Source organism: Bubalus bubalis, chromosome 12 (assembly GCF_019923935.1).
Source record: "Bubalus bubalis isolate 160015118507 breed Murrah chromosome 12, NDDB_SH_1, whole genome shotgun sequence".
In the NCBI taxonomy this organism is placed as follows: domain Eukaryota; kingdom Metazoa; phylum Chordata; class Mammalia; order Artiodactyla; family Bovidae; genus Bubalus; species Bubalus bubalis.
In genome coordinates this window covers 87795087-87816461 of record NC_059168.1, presented here as the reverse complement: position 1 = coordinate 87816461, position 21375 = coordinate 87795087, and the positions used below count along the sequence as shown (strand labels likewise).

At 44.7% G+C, this 21375-nt stretch overlaps 1 protein-coding gene across 3 annotated transcripts in view; it reads right to left on the bottom strand.

Annotated features, from left to right (window-relative positions):
* The window catches only part of MBOAT2 (membrane bound O-acyltransferase domain containing 2), a 109473-nt gene that overhangs the window by 51952 nt on the left and 36146 nt on the right, over positions 1–21375 (bottom strand). For all 3 annotated transcript variants that reach the window (XM_025261583.3, XM_006073815.4, XM_025261582.3), the window contains exons 2-3: positions 7867–8012; positions 3175–3252 (exon numbers count right to left, since the gene is read on the bottom strand). In XM_025261583.3, coding sequence (XP_025117368.2) covers positions 3175–3206 — 32 coding nt within the window. In that variant the 5' untranslated portion in view covers positions 3207–3252; positions 7867–8012. The remainder of the gene's footprint in view (positions 1–3174; positions 3253–7866; positions 8013–21375) is intronic.

The window sequence follows — 21375 nt, the reverse complement described above, 5'->3', positions numbered from 1 at the left end:
GGATCAACATTCAACATCTTTTGACTGTAAGAAAAACTACTTTTTGTGCCTATAGGACTCCCTGGATCACAAATATTTATTTTAAAATGCCTTTTTTTTTTTTTTTTGGTAAATGAGGTCTGATGGACTCATGGTCAAGTTCATTGTTCACATACAACAAGAGGACTGAAAAAAGCTATGACAAGACTGTGTATCCTATACAGTCTAAAATATTTGCTCTCTGGCCCTTCACACAGTCTGCCAACCCCCGACCTCAGAAATGACGGGCAAACTTGTGAAAGTTAATTTCTCCCCAAACTAATTAAGAAGAATCAATATCCCAATATATAGGACCTTCTATTCCTAAATCCTCTTTCTTCTCTTTGCCTCTATCACTTAAGGTTTTTAAATTTTTCCTCAAAAATTTCAAAGCTTATATGAAAATGTAGACTAGAAAAAGCACTGAATTCTAGAATAAATTTTAAAGGTAAATTATCTCATTACGGATCAGAATAAAATAGCATACATGTAAGTGTTCAAGGAAGCTACAAAAATAAAGCTTATACTATATTAAAATATTTTAATTTACAAATGGACTTGTTACAGAGATTGCAAAAACTACACTATGAATAGCTTACAAAATGTACAAAAAAGAGAGATCCAAGAATTTTTAAACTGTTAAATACTCAGGGAGTCCGAATCCTTCACTTAAAAAAATTTAAACCCTCGATATTCAAAGAAACATATTATACATACCATGTAAAACTAGACTCAAAGAAATAAACAGAAGTGTATTGTATTTACATAAACAATAACTTTAAACAACAGAGGAATGCTATAAGTCCCACAGAGCACATTTGAATTAAATTCTTAAGTTCGAACCCATTGAACATTTAAAATTAATGTGGAAGTCTGAGTGCAAAAAGGGATTAAAAGAAAAAAAAAAGAAGGAAAAAGGCAAAATCAAACAGAAAAACATATCAGTATAAACTGAAATGGAAGGGGTTAAAAGAGATGAAAAGACACACTTTCTACATTAATTATTTCCTCTTTATTGCCAACACTTGCAACTATTGTGGCAAACTCATTTACCCTCACCCGCTCCACTGATGATATCAAATTCTAAACACTGGCAGTACATACGGGCACAGAACATACTGTAAAGAGTAACGAAACGAACGGTCTCCGCCTGCAGGTCCACAGCCGCAGCACCCAGCAGAGCTTTCTACCACCACAGAAATGTTCTCTGTGTGATGCTGAATACACAGGCCACTGGCCACCTGTGGGGGTCGAGCACGTGTCATGTGGCCAGTGTGGCTGAACAACTGGGCTTTAGACGTTAATTCACTTAAATCTACAGGCCGCACGTGGCTAAGGGCTCCAAACCAGACGGGGGCTGAAGCACTACAAGGTAGCTTAACCAACTGCCACTGCCTTTCAGAAAAATAAACCGCTTCCGTTGACTGAATATGAATTCACTAACCTTCCTACTTGGGGGCTTCTCAGGTGGCGCCAGGGGTAAAGAACCTACCTGCCAATGTAGGAGAGGTAAGAAATAAATCACATGTTTGATTCCTGGGGTGGGAAGATCCTCTGGAGGAGGGCATGATAACTCACCCCAGTATTCTTGTCTGGAGAATTCCGTGGACAGAGGAGCCTGGTGGGCTATGGTCCAGAGTGTCACAAAGAGTCGGACACAACTAAGCGACTTAGTGCACACACGCACACCACACACACACACACACACACACTTCCTACTTAGAAGCATGTTATGACTTCCGTTCACGCAGGTATATGCAGGTCCTCTGTTTTCAGTAATCCCATCAGATGTTCCTTCTTTTTCCAGATTTACAACATGAAGCTCCTTTTCTCAGATATTAAGTACAGTATCACCTTGAACCTGTCATCTGTGTGAGATTTCATAAGCAGAGTTGCGATGGTGTAAAAACTACTTCACATGATACATAATCAAAATATTTTACCCCTCCTCTTAAAAAAATTAGAGTCAAAACACCAAGAACCTGGAGTGCTGGCACACAGCAGGGAGAGGGATCCAGGAAGACAGGGGGCACCGCTGGAAACTAAGGGAAGACACGGCATCAAAGCAGATGGGGCAACCCATGAATCACCAAAGATGCAGAACAGAATGAGATTTGGGGGAAAAAAAACTATTAAATTAGCTACAGGTCCATCATTCCTTGTATGAAAACTCCTGAAGCCACACATATGTCAGGACTCAGAGACTCAGTGCACCACAGGTAACACAGAACACTCCCAAGGATCTGCCACCAAGGTCTGTGGGCACCTCGGCCCCTGGGTGTTCAACCACATCTATTTCCAGTGTCCAGTGTCCATCTCTGGCCCAGACCTCCACACCAGCTCCCGGCATCGACTAACTGTCTCACAGACACTCTATAAAGTCCACAGGCACCTATTCGGAAATACTCAGAGTGTTTACTATGTACCAAGCCCTGTTTTAGGTGAATATCTTGCCTGGAGAATTCCATGGATGGAGGAACCTGGCAGGATCCAGTCCGTGGGGTCGCAAAGAGTCGGACAAGACTGAGCGACTAACACCCACACACACACATTGTTTGAAATGCTTATCCCCTAGACATGCTCCCCACCCCTAGGCTTCCTTATGCTCAGAAATTCTGCTTCCATTTACCTTACTGTTCACACCAGGAACCTGGGGTCACCCTGACACCTTCTTTCCCATCAATCACCGAGCCCCTCCACGCGCGCCTTTTCAATCCCTCGCGAGTCTATCTGCTTACTCCAGCTCTGCACCGCAGTCACCCAAGACTGCGCCAGCGGGCCTCACCCGGAAGTGCTCTGGCCCCGCAAGAGACATGTGAACCTGTCTGGAAACAACCATGGTTGCCACAGCCTGGGGAGGAGAGGCTGCCAGCATCAAGTGGGCAGGAGCGACGGATGGTGCTCAGCATCTTCTAGGGCGTACAACAGTCCCACCCACCAAAGAATGATCCAGTCTCAGCCATCAACGGCACTGAGGCTGAGCAGCCCTGCTCTGAGTACATGAAAGAGTGATGCATACCGAAGGTTTTGCTTTTATATCAATTATGGTCTTGAAAAAATGATAATTCAGAATAATGTTTAACGTGGTAAAATTCTATTGGGCCCGATTCAATTATGTTGGAACCTGTTTTGTACGTGAATAAAGTGAGCACTTACTTGTGCATGTTCTCCACTCCTATTATGACCATGATACAGTAGGAAATTCCACTCTGTACAAGAAAATGTAAGGCATACCTGTAAAAAGTAAGAGCACTGTTAGAAGGGTCAGAAGGGCCTACACACAAACATCGAGTTGAAATGATTTAGGATAAAAAGGGCTTATGCATAACTCAGAACATTCCCAGAAAAAAAAAACAAGGATTCAAAACCTCCAAAGCCTAACACTCTGTGGATACCTTAGAGGAGTCTCACCTTACAAGCCCCACAAGGGCTGGAAAACTAAGAACTCCAGAAAGCCACACTTGGGGGCTGAGCATCCCACATCTCCCAGCTACATGAAAGCTCCATGGGGTCCCATTACCGCTTTTCCATTACTAAGGCGCAAATATGAAAAGGAGCGAGAAACCGGGACTTCAGAATCGTCCTGACAGACATCACTTAATTGTTTACCTGACTGATTTCGCCAATAAGCTGTGGATCTGTGGTAGTCTTTGCAAGTGTTACTTACAAAAGAGCCCAAAATACTAAATATTAGAATTCATTTAAAAGCTGGTTCACCCAAATTGATCTATTCTGAAAACACAATGGCTCAAGTCAAATAAGTGTCCTTATACAAATCTAGTCAATCCTTAATTTGCAGTAATCCATCTATGGAACATTCTCACGGAAATAATATAGTGTTTTCTAATGTTCTACTGTAGAATTGGAGAAGGCAATGGCACCCCACTCCAGTACTCTTGCCTGGAAAATCCCATGGACGGAAGGGCCTGGTAGGCTGCAGTCCATGAGGTCACTACGAGTCAGACACGACCGAGCGACTTCGCTTTCACTTTTCACTTTCATGCATTGGAGAAGGAAATGGCAACCCACTCCAGTGTTCTTGCCTGGAGACTCCCAGGCTCAGGGGAGCCTGGTGGGCTGCCATCTATGGGGTCGCACAGAGTCGGACACGACTGATGTAACTTAGCAGCAGCAGCAGCAATGTAGAAATACACCATTAAATGAGAGAACTAATTTATCCATCCATTTCACAAAAGTCAGGCAAAACATGATTTAGATCTCTGGTTTTAAAATCCATCCCAGGGACTCCCTGGGTGGTCCAGTGGTTAATACTCTGCCTTCTAATGCAGGGGATGTGGGTTCAGTCCCTGACCGAGGAACTAATATCCTACATGCTACGCAGCTAGCTACTGAGCCTTCGTACCATGACTAAGATCCAAGCAGCCAAATAAATAAATACTTAAAAAAAAAAAATCCCTCCAAACTATCCCTAAGATTGCGCACATGCACGCATGTGCAAGCAGACACACATGCAAAATTTCTATTTTCTTTCCCCTTTGACAGCATGAATAATGTATGAAAAAAATGTTGAAATCATTGTATACAATTTAAAGTATTAATAAAGATCTTAAACTGTGATTAAAATTACTTTCTAACCTAAGCATCATAGAATAACAGGCACCTCCATTGTGAAAAGCTACTTAATTACTTTTAACTTTCCACAGAAATATTACAAATAAGAAGTAGGCTCCAAGACAGGTATAGAAGAGACTTATCTTACCCATTGTAGAGAGTTCATCTGCCTGTCTCTTCCTCTGCCTAACACACACACACACACACACACACACACACACGGAAACACACACACACACAGGGAAACAATGTTGGCCTGGAATGCTACTACATAACCAGAAAGCCACCAATTAGAAAAACATGTGTGTCCATAAACTGAAACAAAAAGGAACTAGCTACTGTGCTAAGCTCCCTTCTGCATATTATGTCTTTCAGACCTGACCACCATCACTGGTTCCATTTTACAGGAGAGAAAAGTGATGCTAACAAGGCTGAATAACGTGTCCAGTCACAGCGCTGCCAGGCTGAGGCACCCACCGTGGAATCCAGGTCTGTCTGGATTCAGTCTAAGCTCCAGTCCACTGCCCTGCACTGCTGTCAAATAGCTAAACAAGTAATTAAAAGTATAAACTAATTCTCAGTTAAAAGAAATTTATAGATGATGGTTCAAAAAAAAGCTGAGGCCAAATACAAGTAGGTAAGAGTCAATTATATTTAGGTAACCACTAACACAGTCTTCCAAAAGACAACTTGTCAAAATCAATAGGAGACAGGATTGCCTTCGAGGCTAACAAAACAAAGTGCTAAAATGCAATCCAGAAGGACACTCTACTTCCCCACTTATATCAAGTAGCAGAGAATTATCTTTTACCTGGTGCAGAGGCATAAACAATCTCTCTTCCCAAAGAAAGGAACATAAGAAGTTTCTCCTTCAAGGAAAGAATAGAGTACGCTTTTTTAAAATCCTAGTTATCACATATAAATTGACATACTTATGACCACCTGACCTCACGGTGAGCTCCTCGGGACACTGGGATAGAGTATCTGAGAAGATATCACAGCAAGAAAGCACCCTCCCCCATCAGTAAACACCTCTCCCTCCAGCAGGACACCCAGTCACACGGGCCCAGGAAACACGGATGACATCTCGGTCCTCTCTGTGTCCACAGACCACAAAATGAAGGGTGGAGCTGGTCACTTTGGACAAGCCTTCCCCACCCCTTACAACATGCTGCCGACAGTGGAAATGCAGACATAGAGAAAAGACTTTTGGACATAGTTGGGGAGAGAGAAGGTGGGATATTAGAGAGAGTAGCATGTAACCATATACATTACCATGTATAAAAGGGACAGCCAGTGGAAATTTGCTATATGATTCAGGGAGCTCAAGTCAAGTGTTCTGTGACAACCTAGAGGGGAGGGATGGGGAGAAAGGAGGGAGGGAGGTTTAAGAGGGACAGGACATATGTATACCTGTGGCTGATTCATGTTGATGTATGGCAGAAAACAACACAATATTGTAATTATCCTCCAATTAAAAATAAAATAAAAAAATTTTTAAATAAAAAAAAAAAGAAAAAATATGCCGACAAAATACACGTTGAACGCTGACGTATGTATGGGTAAAATGTGTAAGCTGGAATATGCTTGAAAATATTGCAGAAAAATAAGTTGAAGAAAGAATGAAATAGGAATGGTGGAATTTTAACAATTGTTGAAGCTCGATAATATGCCTTTGAGGGTTCATTCTATTATTTTCTGTTGTTTTTGCATTTGAAAAGCTCTGTGATACAAAGTTAAACACACACACATACACACCCATGGCATGATTTAAGATAAGTTTAAATAGAAATCCCCTGAGAAACTGAAGAAAAGTTTGATGTTATCAAGGAAGGGGAGAAACCATGCCTAGATCTGATTTAAGAAATCGCACAGAAACCCGGGGACTCCACACACACCTGCCACTGGCAGGGCCTATCCGAGGACTGGTCACGGGGCAGCAAGGCAGAGAAGGAATAAATAATCCCTAATTGAATTTTCATGAGTTTCTAGGACACATGTACGGTTGCCAAAGGGAAAAACTAGATTAAGAAATACCAGTATATTTCAGCCCTGCTGCTGCTGCTAAGTCGCTTCAGTCGTGTCTGACTCTGTGCGACCCCATAGACGGCAGCCCACCAGGCTCCCCCGTCCCTGGGATTCTCCAGGCAAGAATACTGGAGTGGGTGGCCATTTCCTTCTCCAATGCATGAAAGTGAAAAGTGAAAGTGAAGCTGCTCAGTCGTGTCCGACTCTTCGAGACCCCATCGACTGCAGCCCATCAGGCTCCTCCATTCATGGGATTTTCCAGGCAAGAGTACTGGAGTGGGGTAAGAATCAAAAACAACCTCCCAGAACAAACACGGAGTCATTGTCAAAATCCACAAGTCTACACCCCACAACAGGAACTACCCTAAACCATCCATCAAGCAGCTGCACTGGCCTCAGGGAATCTGCATCTCAAACAACAATCTGCCAAAGAGCAAACACAGCCAGTGGGCCAGCAGCGTAAGCTCTCAGTTAAGAAGGAGACGGTGAAGGACAGGGAAGCCTGGCATGCTGCAGCCTGCAGGGTCACAAAGAGTCGGACACAACTGAGCAACTGAACAACAAGAAGGAAAATTCAGGAGGAATCACCAAGAATCCTTCTACTGAGTGTCTCTGCTGTTTAGCCAAGACACTGTGCTTTCCTCCTACAACCACCGTCATCTGGGACAAAGAGGAACTACGGTGTGTCTGTATTTATTACAAGAATAGTCCTGATAGTGAAGAAAGGAGCAAAGTGGAAGAAACACACACATGGAGCATCTGAAGGGCCATAAATAAAAGCTTTCCATTCATAAATAATTCTTCCCCACCAAAACCAACCCAACCAAAAACTTCATTCAGTTAATGGTAGAATATAAAAAATGATAACAGAGTTCTATTGATAGGCTTTACCAGCCTCTTACAAGCCACTTGCACAGAAAGGAACAAGTTATTTTAAATGGTTCATTTGTTCCTGGCATAAAAGATCTCAAAATAGGTAGAAGAGCTACTCATGACAAAATAAATGTCTTAATGTCTTTTTTCTTCATCTGTCCTTTTTCATAAGTTATAAACAGTAAACTGTCCTCTGAGCCCAAACTGAAGAGACAGAGCCCACTTTCCACTCTTAATCTTTTCTATTAAAAATAAAAAATGTAAAACGTTATAGGTAAATATAAGGGCAAAACTCTACAGAGTGTATTTTTCTACACACTCAATTCACAAAGACATCCAAAATCTTCATTAAACATGATCAAAATAATTACTTACCATCCAAAGCAAAAAAGTGCAAGATAAAGGCCCAAAAGGGTAGCAACGACATGTCTTATAAAAGAGCTAGTTTTGCTTGAATGTAGGTAAGTTCGAAACCAAATGGCTGCTAGCAAGGCAAAGAGTTGGCACACTACAAAGTTGACCTGCAAAGAAAAATTAAAATTTTGTATTAGCAACACAGACTTGAATTTTTCATTTGATGTTACATTAAAATTCTCATGACAAAAACACCAAGGTTACTTAAAATTAAGATCTTCCAGTTTGCTAAAGAAACGAAAACAAAAACCAGGGCGTCTTTCCCAGGATGACAGCCTCAAGTTCAGAGGGAAGAGCTGATGCACACGTCAGTGCTACACGCAACAGGGACACTGGCACCCAGGCTGCGAGGGGCCCGGGAAGAATCTGGAAGACATGGGATGCAGACACAGAAATGGAAAGCACAGAGTACCATATGGTTAGAGGGAAAGATAAACTTATTTTAATGACTTGGGCGACCCTGTAACAGGTAGAGAAGAAGAGTTCTGAGCTTCTCCTAAACTCCTCTGGGTTAAGATCCAGTCAAAGATTCTTGAGAGTCTGTGGGATGTACCCTCTGCCGTTAGGAGTTCGGTGGCATCCCTGCCAGAGGAGTCAAGGGGATGCTGCTGGTCTAAAGCCAGCGCTGAAAGGAACTACGTGTCTCAGCTCCAGGGGCCTCAGGGACTGGTCCAGGAGGTCAGCAAGTGAACAAGAGGAAGGAGCCCCCGGAAAGCCATAAGAGAAAGCGACCACCCCTGAGCCCACCAAGGCCAGTCCTTAAACATCCTCATAACAATAGGGACAACATCACCCTCGATTTACAGGAATGATTTACAAGCTGGTAACAGGACTCTGGCTCCTTTTTCTCCCTTCTTAGCATTTCTTTTGCCCTCACAAAATGATTTTTTTAAAAAAGACTACAAACAAGCCTCTCCTGTGGCATTAAAGACTCGAGAAAAACCTCCTTTTCTGTCTCTTACGAAGTAGGTTCTCCTAGAACACTAAGAAACATAGGTCTTAAAATCTACAAATAAAAGAAAAATCCATTTGACATTAGGAACCTGTAAGAAACACACAACAACAACAAAACCACTGTTTCAGAAAGCTAAATTAGGAATAAATCACCCGGCCGTACGTGCCGTCCCGCCACAGATCCACAGAGATATCTGCCCAGAGACACAGACAGTTATGTGCTTTTTCTTGCATTACAAGGAGAAAAACAGTTGGACATTGTTGTACATTGCCTGAGAGACCATTGTTCTTTGAAACAGTTAAACTCAGTACAACCAAAATGTCATTCCAACAAGTTCTAATAAGCACTTTTTTTTCTTCTAAAGGGTTCTAAGAATACTTTTTTAATTAAGCGAAAAGTACATATACCAGAAAAATGAATACAGACGTTAAAAACTATTCACATCTACAAAGCGTCCTACAGTTTAAAAACTTTCTTTCAAATATGTTGTACCGAAACAAAAATGCATGGAGCATCTATTCTGGGCAGAGCATAAGAGTCATAGATTGCATAAGTCTCACTGTCGGCCCTGGATGGATTCAGAATCTAATGAAAAAAGGAAGCACGTGCACATGGAAGGACCGTCAACTCAGTTCTTAAAGGCTGGGCAGAAAGCACTTTGAGAATACCCTAAAGGAGCGCGCGTGAAGGAGTGGCTCACCGAGCAGGTGACATGAGCACAATGACAGTGGGGTGCAGGAGGCACGGAGGCAGCGCGCCCTCCCTCTCTTTTCACACTTGTCTAACCTAAGACAAACCGTGAATTACTACAGAAGCATTCCAGAACCACCACACGCAGAATTCTGTTACCTCTATAACCATTCGTTTCAACACAGTCATCTTACAGGTAAAGAGAATGAGATCAGACCTCACACTCCAGACAATGAACAGGTATCTTTGGGGACAGGCGCCAAAGTCAACAACTCAAAAAGAAAAACACAGGTCCCAGTCATCCTCCAGGGGTGAGAACCACGGTGGTGTCAGAAACAAAAACCAAAGAACCCAAGGTGAAGAAAGCACTGGGTGGGGTGGAGGGAGGAGGGAAGGGGGTCAGAATGCGGGGTGAGGGGTCAGAATGTGGGAGCTGGCGGGGGGGGGGAGGGTTCAGGATGCGGGGACAGGGGCAGGGGGGTCAGGATGCAGGGGGGGGGTAGTTCAAGATGCGGGGACAAGGGGAGGGGGGTCAGGATGCAGGGGGCGGGGGGGAGGGAGACAGGCTGGGTGGGGGGTGGGGGAGGGGGGTCAGAATACAGGGGGGAGGGGGTCCGGAATGCAGCGGGGGGGGGGGGGGGGGGGGGGGCTCTGTTCGGAGATGGAGGAGAGGCTATGCATGCCACGAGGAGGCACTCAGGGTTGAGGCCATGCATGATGCAGAAACACGGGTGATTTAATGAGTGAGTGATGGGACCCAAGCTCTGTGCCCGCCGACCGGGGACAGAGCGAGGGGTGCACGGAACAGGCTGGAGGCCATGGCTGGTCCGGCCTCCTTGAGCCAGGAGGGCTGAGTGGGTTCAGAGAAGACTCAGGCCGCCGGAGCACCGATCAGGGCCTGAGACGCCAAGAGAGGCCACCAGTACCAGGGGACAGAGACATGAGCCCATGCAGGGCGCGAGGGTCCAGGGGAGAATGAACCCCCCTCGCCTGCGCTCAGCCCCAGAGCACGGGGCAGGAGTGGGGGCGGGGGGAGGCCAACGCATACACTTGGGGAGCATGTCTAGGCCCTCAGAGCAGGTGGGCGTCTGAGAGTGATGCACACAGCAGAAGAGATGAGGGACCCAGGGCAGAACCCCACAGCCTGCAAGCCATGGCCCGGCAAGGTCAGGGCTGCAAGGACAGCGTGCTGTGTGGAGCAGGGCAAGAGGAGGCTCATAAGGCACCGTCAGGCCACAGGGCACAAGGGCTGAGACCAGCCGCCTGAGTTGGCAACTGCAGCTTCCCCAGGGAGCCTGGTGACAGCACATCCAGGGCAGAAGGCCACAGATGAGGAAGCGAGGTCTCTGGGTTTAGATAACCCGGCTGTGAATAATCCAGACCTGATCCACGAGGGACCAGGACCACTGTGCAGGGGACAGACACCTAGATGCGTAAAGCGGGCTCCTGCTCCAAAAGCACAGAGAACTAGGGTTCAGCTCGAGTGCCCGGGAGCGAACCCCGGGAGCAGGTGCCGTCGATCACTCTGACGGGAGGAGCCCGAGGCACACCTGGTACCCAGGCCTTGGAGAGCCAGGCTGCAAAGGAGATGGATTCAGCCCATCAGATGATGGTGGGAGATCCATGAGGAGGGACTAGCACAATTGATATCAAGCAAAAAACCTCTAGGACAGGCAGGTGGGAATATCCAGACTGTTCCTTTATACAGAAAGAAAGGGTACACGCCCAGATGTCCAAATAGCACTTGTGAATTGAAACCATGTCTTAGTCATTGTTTCATGTGTGGGGTAGGTCAGGGGAGGCAACGCATGCTGGAGAGGAGAGACAACAAGAAGGAAGGGACCTACAAGGCCGGGATGGAGACCCAACGTGTGCGGGCACACTCCCCTGCTTCTATCCTTTGATCCGCGAAACGAGGGGCTGCTTCCCCAATTCACTCCACCAGCTCAAGGACACCTACAGTAACAGTGAGCACCCCAGGCTCCAACCCACGTCTGAGTCTAGGCTGCTCCCCAGCTGCCTCTCTACTTCTAGAGAACGTTCAAAGGTCCAACTTGATGGCTACGGGCAAGACCACAGGAATCTGTGATCTGCAAAATACGTCCATTCTGGTTAACAAAATGCCAACACCTAATACACACAATAATACACACACAAGCCTGTGTACACTTGTTTCCGCTGTTATGGGTCAATCCTTCGCACAAGCTTCCTTCCAAACGGAAAGAAATTTAGACTGAAACAACTTTATGTTCCTTTTTTTCAACACCATTTTGCTGAAAATATACCTACACATATGACCTGATGTGCCTTCAAAGAAACTGCCCCCAAGAAGTTTGGGAGGGGGGTGAGAGGGGAGGCAGGGCACAGGACAGACAAAGAAGCAAGGGTGAAAACTCGAGCTCATTTAAGACTCCTCTGTAACACTTCCCATGTTATACCAAAGAAGCCTTTAGTGAAAAGTTGCACACAGAAGTACCTAAGAAAGCAGTTGTTGTAGGTACACCGAAAGATGCCTTCTAAGGAGCATGCTTCACATGAGGGGGTGAGAGAAGAATTTTCTTTGACATGAAATGATATGGTTCAATCTCACAATTAAGGCAGTGTCCATGCACGCAGGCTTAAAGCCTGCTCCTCGGTAAATTTATGCCACTCCAAAGAAATAGCAGGGCTTCCCTGGTGGTGCAATGGTAAAGAACCCGCCTGCCAATGCAGGAGATGAGGGTTGGATCCCTGGTCCAGGAAGATCCCCTGGAGAAGAAAATGGCAACCCACACCAGTATCCTTGCCTGGAGAATCCCATGGACAGAGGAGCCTGGTGGGCTGCAGTCCATGGGGTCAAAAGAGTCGGACACGACTAAATGACGGAACAACAACAAAAGAACTAACAGTAAGAGTCACTTATTTTTAAGGTTATTCAAAGAAATTATTAATAATGCTCTAAAATAAATTTATAAAAGCATTTAGGGAAGGAAGGGTCCAAGATAGTGACATCAGAGGAGGACCTCCTCCCACGGACACACCAAACCAACAGCTACACCTCGTATGAAAAAATGTGTAAACTGCCACCCATGCCATACAAGTTAATTAGCTCCACGTCAGAGCTAAACATTCCATAATGAGCCAACAACTGACTTACATGAAGAAAAACCTTAAATTTCAAGGCAGCTCAACATGAAGGGCAACACTAGAAAGACAAGTACCAACTGATGTCACATACATGTGGAATCTAAAATATGATGCAAATGAATCTATCTACCAATAAAGGTCCATCTAGTTAAAGCTATTTTTCCCCAATAGTCAGGTGTGGATGTGAAAGTTGGACCATAAAGAAAGCTGAGCACCGAAGAATTGATGCTCTTGAACTGTGGCGTTGGAGAAGACTCTTGAGAGTCCCTTGGACTGCAAGGAGATCCAACCAGTCCATCCTAAAGGAGATCAACCGTGAATACTCATTGGAAGGACTGATGCTGAAGCTGAAACACCAATACTCTGGCCACCTGATGTGAAGAACTGACTCATTGGAAAAGACCCTGATGCTGGGAAAGACTGAAGGTGGGAGGAGAAGGGTTTGACAGAGGATGAGATGGTTGGATGGCATCACTGACTTGATGAACATGAGTCTGAGTAAACTCTGGGAGTTGGTGATGGACAGGGAAGCCTGGCGTGCTGCAGGTCGTGAAAAATCGGACACGACTGAACTGAACTGAAGTGATGAAACAGAAACAGGCTCACGGACATAGGGAGGGAACAGACTTGTGGCTGCCAAGGGGGAGGGAGGGATTGAGGGTTTGGGATTGGCAGATGCAAACTACTATATACAGAATGGATAAACACAAAGGTCCTGCTGTATAGCACAGGGAACTATACTCAGTATCTTGTGATAAATATGCATATATGTATAACTGAGTCGCTGTGCTGTACAGAAGAAATTCACATAACATTGTAAATCAACTCTACTTCAATAAAACTTTTTAAAACGATGTGTAATACTCAACAAATAACAGAAGTACCCCCCAAATCAGCTACTGCCTCTGTATCTCTATCAGTGGAAGACAAATTATATCTAACAATACTTTTCTATCAGTATAAAAGGCTTTTGGATAGCACACTTACATCCTCAGCCACTGGCTCACAAGGGAAACAGGCCGTCTTGGGGAGACCCTACAGGTGCGGAGCTGGGGGAACGAGGCGCAGAGCCCGTGGACAAGGATCAGAGGGGTCCTCGAGGCCCCACAGATACAACCTGTAGCATCCTCAGCACTGTGCTCGTATCCAGGTAAGTGTAAGTCCAGCTGTTCAGTAACCAGCTACACCGCTGACTAGAACTAGATTCTTGAATACTTGCTCCAGAATTTTTATTCCCCTAGTCTGAAAGTGAAAGTGAAGTGAAGTCGCTCAGTCGTGTCTGACTCTTCGCGACCCATGGACTGCAGCCTACCAGGCTCCTCTGTCCATGGGATTTTCCAGGCAAGAGTACTGGAGTGGGTTGCCATTGCCTTCTCCACAGCAAGTATATACTGAGGTTTTAACTATGTTCTGGCACCCTGTTCCAGAGCAGTGGTTCTCAGAGTTTATTAATAGGGTGGCATCACCTGGAGGGTTTCTTTAAAGACTCCTGGGCTTCCCAGGTGGCGCGAGTGATAAAGAACTTGTCTGCCAATGCAGGAGACATAAGAGACATGGGTTCCATACCTGTTGGTAAGATCCCCTGGAGGAGGAAATGGCAAAACACTCCAGTATTCTTACCTGGAGAATCCCATGGACAGAGGATCCTGGTGGGCTATGGCCCATAGGGTCACAAAGAGTAGAAGATGGACAAGACGAAGCACACACACAGCCCATCTGCCAGAGCCTATGATTCAGCAGGGCTGGGATGGGACTCACACATTTACATTTCCCACAAATGTCCAGGTGATGCTGAAGTTGCTGATGGGGGTCACATTCTGAGAACCACTAAGGAGCATGATCTGACAACTGTATGCTGCATGAAATTCAGACGACAATCCAACAGTTACACAAGAAAAAACTACCAACAGTGAAAAATGCCGCTCTGAGAGAAAAAAACATGGTGCCCAAACAGTGGAGAGCAGGGGTAGCGGGATATACAGGTTGACAGGGTCCTGCTTCCAGAGTAAGGCAGGTCTGAACTGGAAATAGACTAGGGGCTAGCTTGGCTGGGGCGGGGGAGTGGCCCTCCGCAGAGGGACACATAGCGGCCGAGAATGAGGTGACGCCACGCACCTTCAAATCAGTCAGCGTGGAGAAGGGGATCAGGGCCAAGCGTTCAGGCAGGGGTGCGAGTGGTAGGGTGGGTGGAAGCATCGCCATGGCTCAATCAGGCTCCACCCGGCAGCTGGACCACGTGGAGGCTCCAAGCGGTTGGAAAGTCAGTTAACTCAGGCCGCTGGCCCCCAACCCAGGCCACCCCACGGTTCGCGAGATGCCCCCAGCCCACATCCCACCAAGCCCGCCCCTAGTCTGAAACAGAACTTCAAATTCTTTTTTTTTTAATTCCCCAGGCAAAGCTGGTGTGCGTTATGTTTCAGAAATGTGTCCTCATCAACCAACCTCAAAGTCAAGTAGATACGATGGAGCCCAAATGCAATGCAAGAACCATTCTTTAAATCTCTAGGAAATAATATAAATTAAATCCACATAAGATACCATTATATATCAACCAGATTGCCAAATGTTTCGAAGTCTGACAATACAGATGTGGAGTGATGGGGTCTCTCACACACGCTGACCCAAACACTTGAGGGCACAGCTAAGCGTCTTCTTACAGGACTATAGCTACTCACTCCCTGTGACTCAGCCAGGCCACTATGTGATACATGGAGACATGATCAAGAATGTTCGGAACTGTGCTGTTCCTAATAGCCAAGTGCCAGAAAAAACCCAACGCCCATTACCACCAGCAAAATGGCTAAATACACTGTGGTACAGTCATACAATAGGTAACTACACAGACAATGAAAGTGAAAAATTACAGCTTCTTACAGCATAGGGACTAAACACATGCTCTATATGAAAGAAGCATACATCTCTTGAATTTAACTCAGAGGAACACATACAACACATAAACATGTATTTATAAAACATTCCCACAAACAAGCAATCAACCATATTGTGTGGGGATGCCCATGTGAGTGGTAAAACTACTTTTTTTTGTTGTTCAGCTGCTAAGTCGTGTCTGACTCTTTGCAACCCCATTGACTGTAGCCCACCAGGCTCTGTCCATGGAATTTTCCAGGCAAGAATACTGGAGTATGCTGCCATTTCCTCTTCCAGGGGATCTTCCTGACCCAGTGATCAAACCCACATCTCTTGTGTTTCCTGCGTTATTAGGTGGATTCTCTGCCACTAGTGCCACCTGGGAAGCCCACAAGCTGTAACAGCTCATATTTTACCTTCTTTCTTAGAGACCTGACGCATTCTACTGAACATTCTGTAGACAATTACTGTTTAGGCAGAAGAAACAACACAGACAAGGCAGATCCTGCACTCAGAAAACAGAGAGGTGCTCAAGAAGACACACAGACCAACGCGAACAATGGTGGCTATGGAGGGGGCTGGGAGAAAGGGGACTGGCATCAGGCAGGCCTCTGGGACTCCATCCTGGCTCCCAGATTATACAGCAACTGCCTATCCTAATCCCACATAAACAAAACACACCCAGTTCAGCCCGCAAAGACCCACGTCCGCCAGGACAGGCCTGTCCCTGAAGTGTTCTCCTCTCATCCTCCCCAGACAACAGCATGGAGAGCTGCAAGGTGAAAGCCCAGACATCCCCTAGCCTCCTACTCCAAGCTAAATTCAACATCGTTAAAAACAGCCAGACTCCCGGGGGTTCATTAACTGACAGATCCTGAAGCGTATTCTCAGATCATCTGCAAAAACCAAAAAAGCAGTCAGCTTTTTCAAAGGCACCAAAAACAGAAGCAGAAAGCAAGGGATTTAATCAAGATGCCAGCAATGAAAAGGACCTATCTCCTACCTACCATGTTGACGAGAGCATATTTAATTTCAGTCTTGCCATCAATACAAGATTCCTATCATCTAAGAAGGAATTTGTTTCTGTCCACCTGTGAAATTAAAACGTATTTGATTAATTGCATCTACAGCTGCTAAATTATGAAACTCAAGTAAAAGCAATCTGCGGAAACAAGCTGAATCCAGATAAAATAAACTCGCCATACACACATCCCAAAATATCACACACAGCACAGACACAAAGAGGCTGGTCTGCTTCCCATCAACAGGGCTTGTCGAGTGTCCTCTGATGAGTGACTGACTAGGAGCTCATCGCTTAACAGGATAAAGAGGAATAAATATAAGAACAAGGAGGCATCTCCCCTTTTACTGGGAGTGTTTGGAGTGAGAAAGAGTGTGCTAGTGTGTGAAATGTTTATCTCTTAGGTGGTTACAAATAATATTAGCAAAGCAGAAGAACTGCTGCTGCTGCTGCTGCTGCTGCTAAGTCGCTTCAGTTGTGTCCGACTCTGTGCGACCCCATAGATGGCAGCCCACTAGGCTCCTCTGTCCCTGGGATTCTCCAGGCAAGAACACTGGAGTGGGTTGCCATTTCCTTCTCCAATGCATGAAAGTGAAAAGTGAAAGGGAAGTCGCTCAGTCGTGTCCGACCCTCAGTGACCCCATGGACTGCAGCCTTCCAGGCTCCTCTGTCCATGAAATTTTCCAGGCAAGAGTACTGGAGTGGGGTGCCATTGCCCTCTCCAAGAAGAACTACTAAAGGGAGAAAGGAAGAGGAATCTAAATTCACACTGACTAAATAAACAAATCATAGCACATTCACACAGAGGATATTACTTAGCAAGAAAAAGGAATGAACTACTGTGACACACACCACACAGATGAATCTCAGAATAACTTAAGTTTATAAAAGAATTTAGAACAAAAGAAGAGAATGATTCTATTTATATGAATTTCTAGAAAAGGCGAACTGATCCACAGTGACCAACAGCAGATCAGCCTCCACCTCAAGGCCAGAGGCTCCCCAGACCCCACCTGAAATGCACACAACGCAGGCAGGACACTGTGCCCTTCACATCAGAGCTCAAACGTCACAGCATCAAAAGCCCCCTACATCTTCCAAGCTAAAGCAGCGTTCCCAATCTTTTTTTTTTTTTATTTTTTACCACAGTACAGCTGATTTACAACATTGCGCCAACCTCTGCTGTGCAGCAGTGACTGTTATACACATATATATGTTCCTCCTTTTTAAGTATTTTTTTTAAGTGTGGACCATTTTTTAAAGTCCTGGATTTGCATCTGTATTATGTTTTGGTTTTTTGGCCATGAGGCATGTGGGATCTTAGCTCCCAGACCAGGGATCAAACCCATATCCTCTGGCGCTGAAGACAAAGTCTTAACCACTGGACCGTGAGGGAAGTCCCACATATATTCCTTTTTTACATTCTTTTCCATTAGGTTTAGCTCAGGATATTCAATATAGTTTCCTGTGCTACTCAATCGTTTTTTAACATATACTATGGATAAGGTAGCCTGGCAGGCTACAGTCCATGGGGACCTAAGTGCTACTGAGTAAAAAGTACCTATCCTAAAAAAAAAGTCAATTTCCATTATCCTATTAATTATAAAAGGCTTCAAATGATGCAAAAAACTCACTTTTCTCCCGGGCTGCCTCATTATCATCAGATTTCAGTTCAATACAATACCAACTGACAAATGTCTTGATTTTGAAATAATACTGCTTCCCATCAAAAATAGTATACTCTTCAATAACAATCATGTCAACATAAAAAGTATTAACATTTAATGCTTAGCTTTGGTTATGAACTCCTTCCCTTCAGAATACTTAGCCATTAAGCACTTAAAGAATACATTAGTGAATGGGCCAATGTAAGCACTTTGAACTTATTTTTTAGAATTTTTAAAGGTTTCAGATATTGCTACCCAGAAAATCATAATCGATCATTGTGCCTCATGCTGTCATGCACTGTGAATTACCCTAGAGTCACTCACTAAGATATCCCTAGAATGCACATTTCATTAAAACAGGGATTTTTGTCTATTTTATTTCTCAGCATCTATTTCTGACATATGACCAGCACTTAGCACATGTGTGTTAAATACTTGCAAACTCGAGTTTTGTTGTCTTATTCCAGTCACAATATTATTCCAAATTTATGTATCATCTTGTCCTCCTGTTGCTTGATGTCATTTTAAGCCTGAGCTGAAAAGTAATTCCTGGATCCAAATCACAGTAAGTAAGTGACCTCCAAACGCCACAGTGACAGGTGCTGAGTGAACTGCAAGAGATGCACCTGCGTCCGGTCACGCAGGGGGTCCTGGGAGGCCAGGCTCCACCAGTCCTGATGCAGAGACTCCATGAAAACCGCTAACAAGTTCCTGCTCCCAGGCTCGAAAGGAAGCCACAGCTGGCAGACCATCTGCACATCCAGATTATCAAATATTTACACCAACTCTGAGGTGAATATTAAGCAGCACCACAGAGCCGACAAAGTCCCATAATTAAGTCATCGAAGGTGGTGTTTATGACTCACAAGAGAGCAGCTCCGTCTGGAGGTGTGTTGTGAGCACACATCCCGATTAAAGTTAGAACAGTCCAAGTCTGTGAACCCCTGACTTTAACAGAGGTTCTCCTCAAAGGATAAGCCAAGTGGCCTGCAACCAGCTGGCTGGGAACCACACATGACAAAGAGCACAGAAGAGACCGGGCTGCGGGTCTAAATGAAGCAGCTTGTTACCACCTAACAGACCATCAACAGAAACCCCCATTCCAGCCCTGACTGGGCCACTTCTGGCATCCATCACTTTATACCACAGTATATCACATTTATATCACTTTATACAACAGTTTCTTAATATGAAAATAAGAATAATCTCTGTCCACTCTTCTAGATCATGAAATATATTCCCTAAACCCAAACAAACATGATGGATCCTTCTGATCCTTTACCTGACAGTCTGCCTACCTGGATGGCTGGTTCAGACCTCCAGAGGGGAGCTCCATGATGCAGCCAAGAAGCTCCAAGAGCTTACACGAAGCATGTAAAACAATCAAACCCACAGAGAGAGAGTAAGTTCATGGTTACTGGGGGCTGGAGGAAGGGGGAAAAGAGAGTTGTTTAATGGGTGCACAGCTCCCATATTACAAGATGAAAAAGTTTTGGAGATCTGTCATACAACAATGTGAATATCCTTAACCCTACCGAACCATACAGTTAAAAATGGTTAAGACGCTAAATTTTATATACGCACACGTTATCACAACTTTTTAATTTTTAAATTTACTTTTTAAAATAAATAATCAAGGATGTCTTCATTGGAAGACACCATAGGAAAATGGAAAATCAGGCTACAAACGGGGAGAAGATATTCTGCATTACATATAATGAAGAATCCAAAACAGAGAGAACCTCTAAAAACCACGATGAAAAAGACAAAACTCCCCTGGTGGTCCAGTGGCCAACATTCTGTGCTCCCAATGCAGGGCGCCCCGGTTTGATCCCTGGTCAGGAAACTAGACCTTGCTTGCTGTACCTAAAAAGATCCTGCATGCCACAACAAAGATCAAAGATCCTGCATGCTGCAACTAAGGCCCAGCACAGACAAATAAATAAATACATAGTTTTAAAAATACAGGTATAACTAATACAGGATAAAAGTGTTAGTCGCTCAGTTGTGTCCCACTCTTTGCAACCCCATGGACTGTAGCCTGCTAGGCTCCTCTGTCCATGGGATTCTCCAGGCAAGAATATTGGAGTGGGTTGCCATTCACTTCTCCCGGGATCTTCCCGAACCAGGGATCAAACCCATGTCTCCTGCCTTGCAGGAAGATTCTTTACCATCTGAGCCACCAGGAAGCTTTTAATATAGGATAGGATAGAATTACTAGAAATATCCTTTAAAAAAAATTTTTTTAAAGAAACACAACTATCCAGTTTAAAAACAGGCAAAAGACAGGACTAAGCACTTCACAGCAGAGGCAAGACAAATTGCCAGGAACGATATGAAAACACATTAACCTCACTTGTTTAGGAGTAAGGAAAAGTAAAATCACAAAGTATTTTTTCATGCCCATGAGACTGGCCAAAATTTATCAATCTGGTAACAGTAGGAGCCAGGTGCTGGTATGGATGAGGAATGAAAGAAATTGAATTCCCGGCTGTGTATTCTGGTTATAACCACTTTGGAAAACAGCTTGGCATTATTTAGCCAAGTTAAAGATATATTTTCCATGACCATAACTTGACCCATAAGGAAATAAACTTAAAGAAACTCTCACAGGTTCTTGTTCATGTGACAAGAACCTGTGAACAAGAACGTCCATGGAAGCATTATTTATACAGTAAAACCCAGAAACCACGCAAACATTCTTGGACAGGAGGACACAAACAAGTGAGAGTGTATTCACACCAGACCAGGGTGGGAATGTAAGAACTGTGGCTACAGCCACCAGCATAAACAAATACAGCCTGATGGAAGAAGCAAGACACAGAAGAAAACACAGTATGAATCATTTGCATAAAGGTCAAAAGTCAAAACTGGGCAAAACTAAACGTTATGTCATGGTTAACACTATGAAGAAACGCAAGGAGATAATAAACCCCAGATTCCAACTGTGACTCTTCTCTCCTGGATGAGCCCTAAGAGGGGCAAGAAGGGCACCCAGGGAGCTCAGGAAGGTTTTCCTGAAGCTGGAGGCAAGGGTGAGGATCCCTCATCCTCTAAGAGCACGCGGTGCTGGTGTATCATCTCCTGCAAACCTGTTTCCTATAAACAACTCCCCAGAAAAAGTAAGATGCACCAGTACAAAA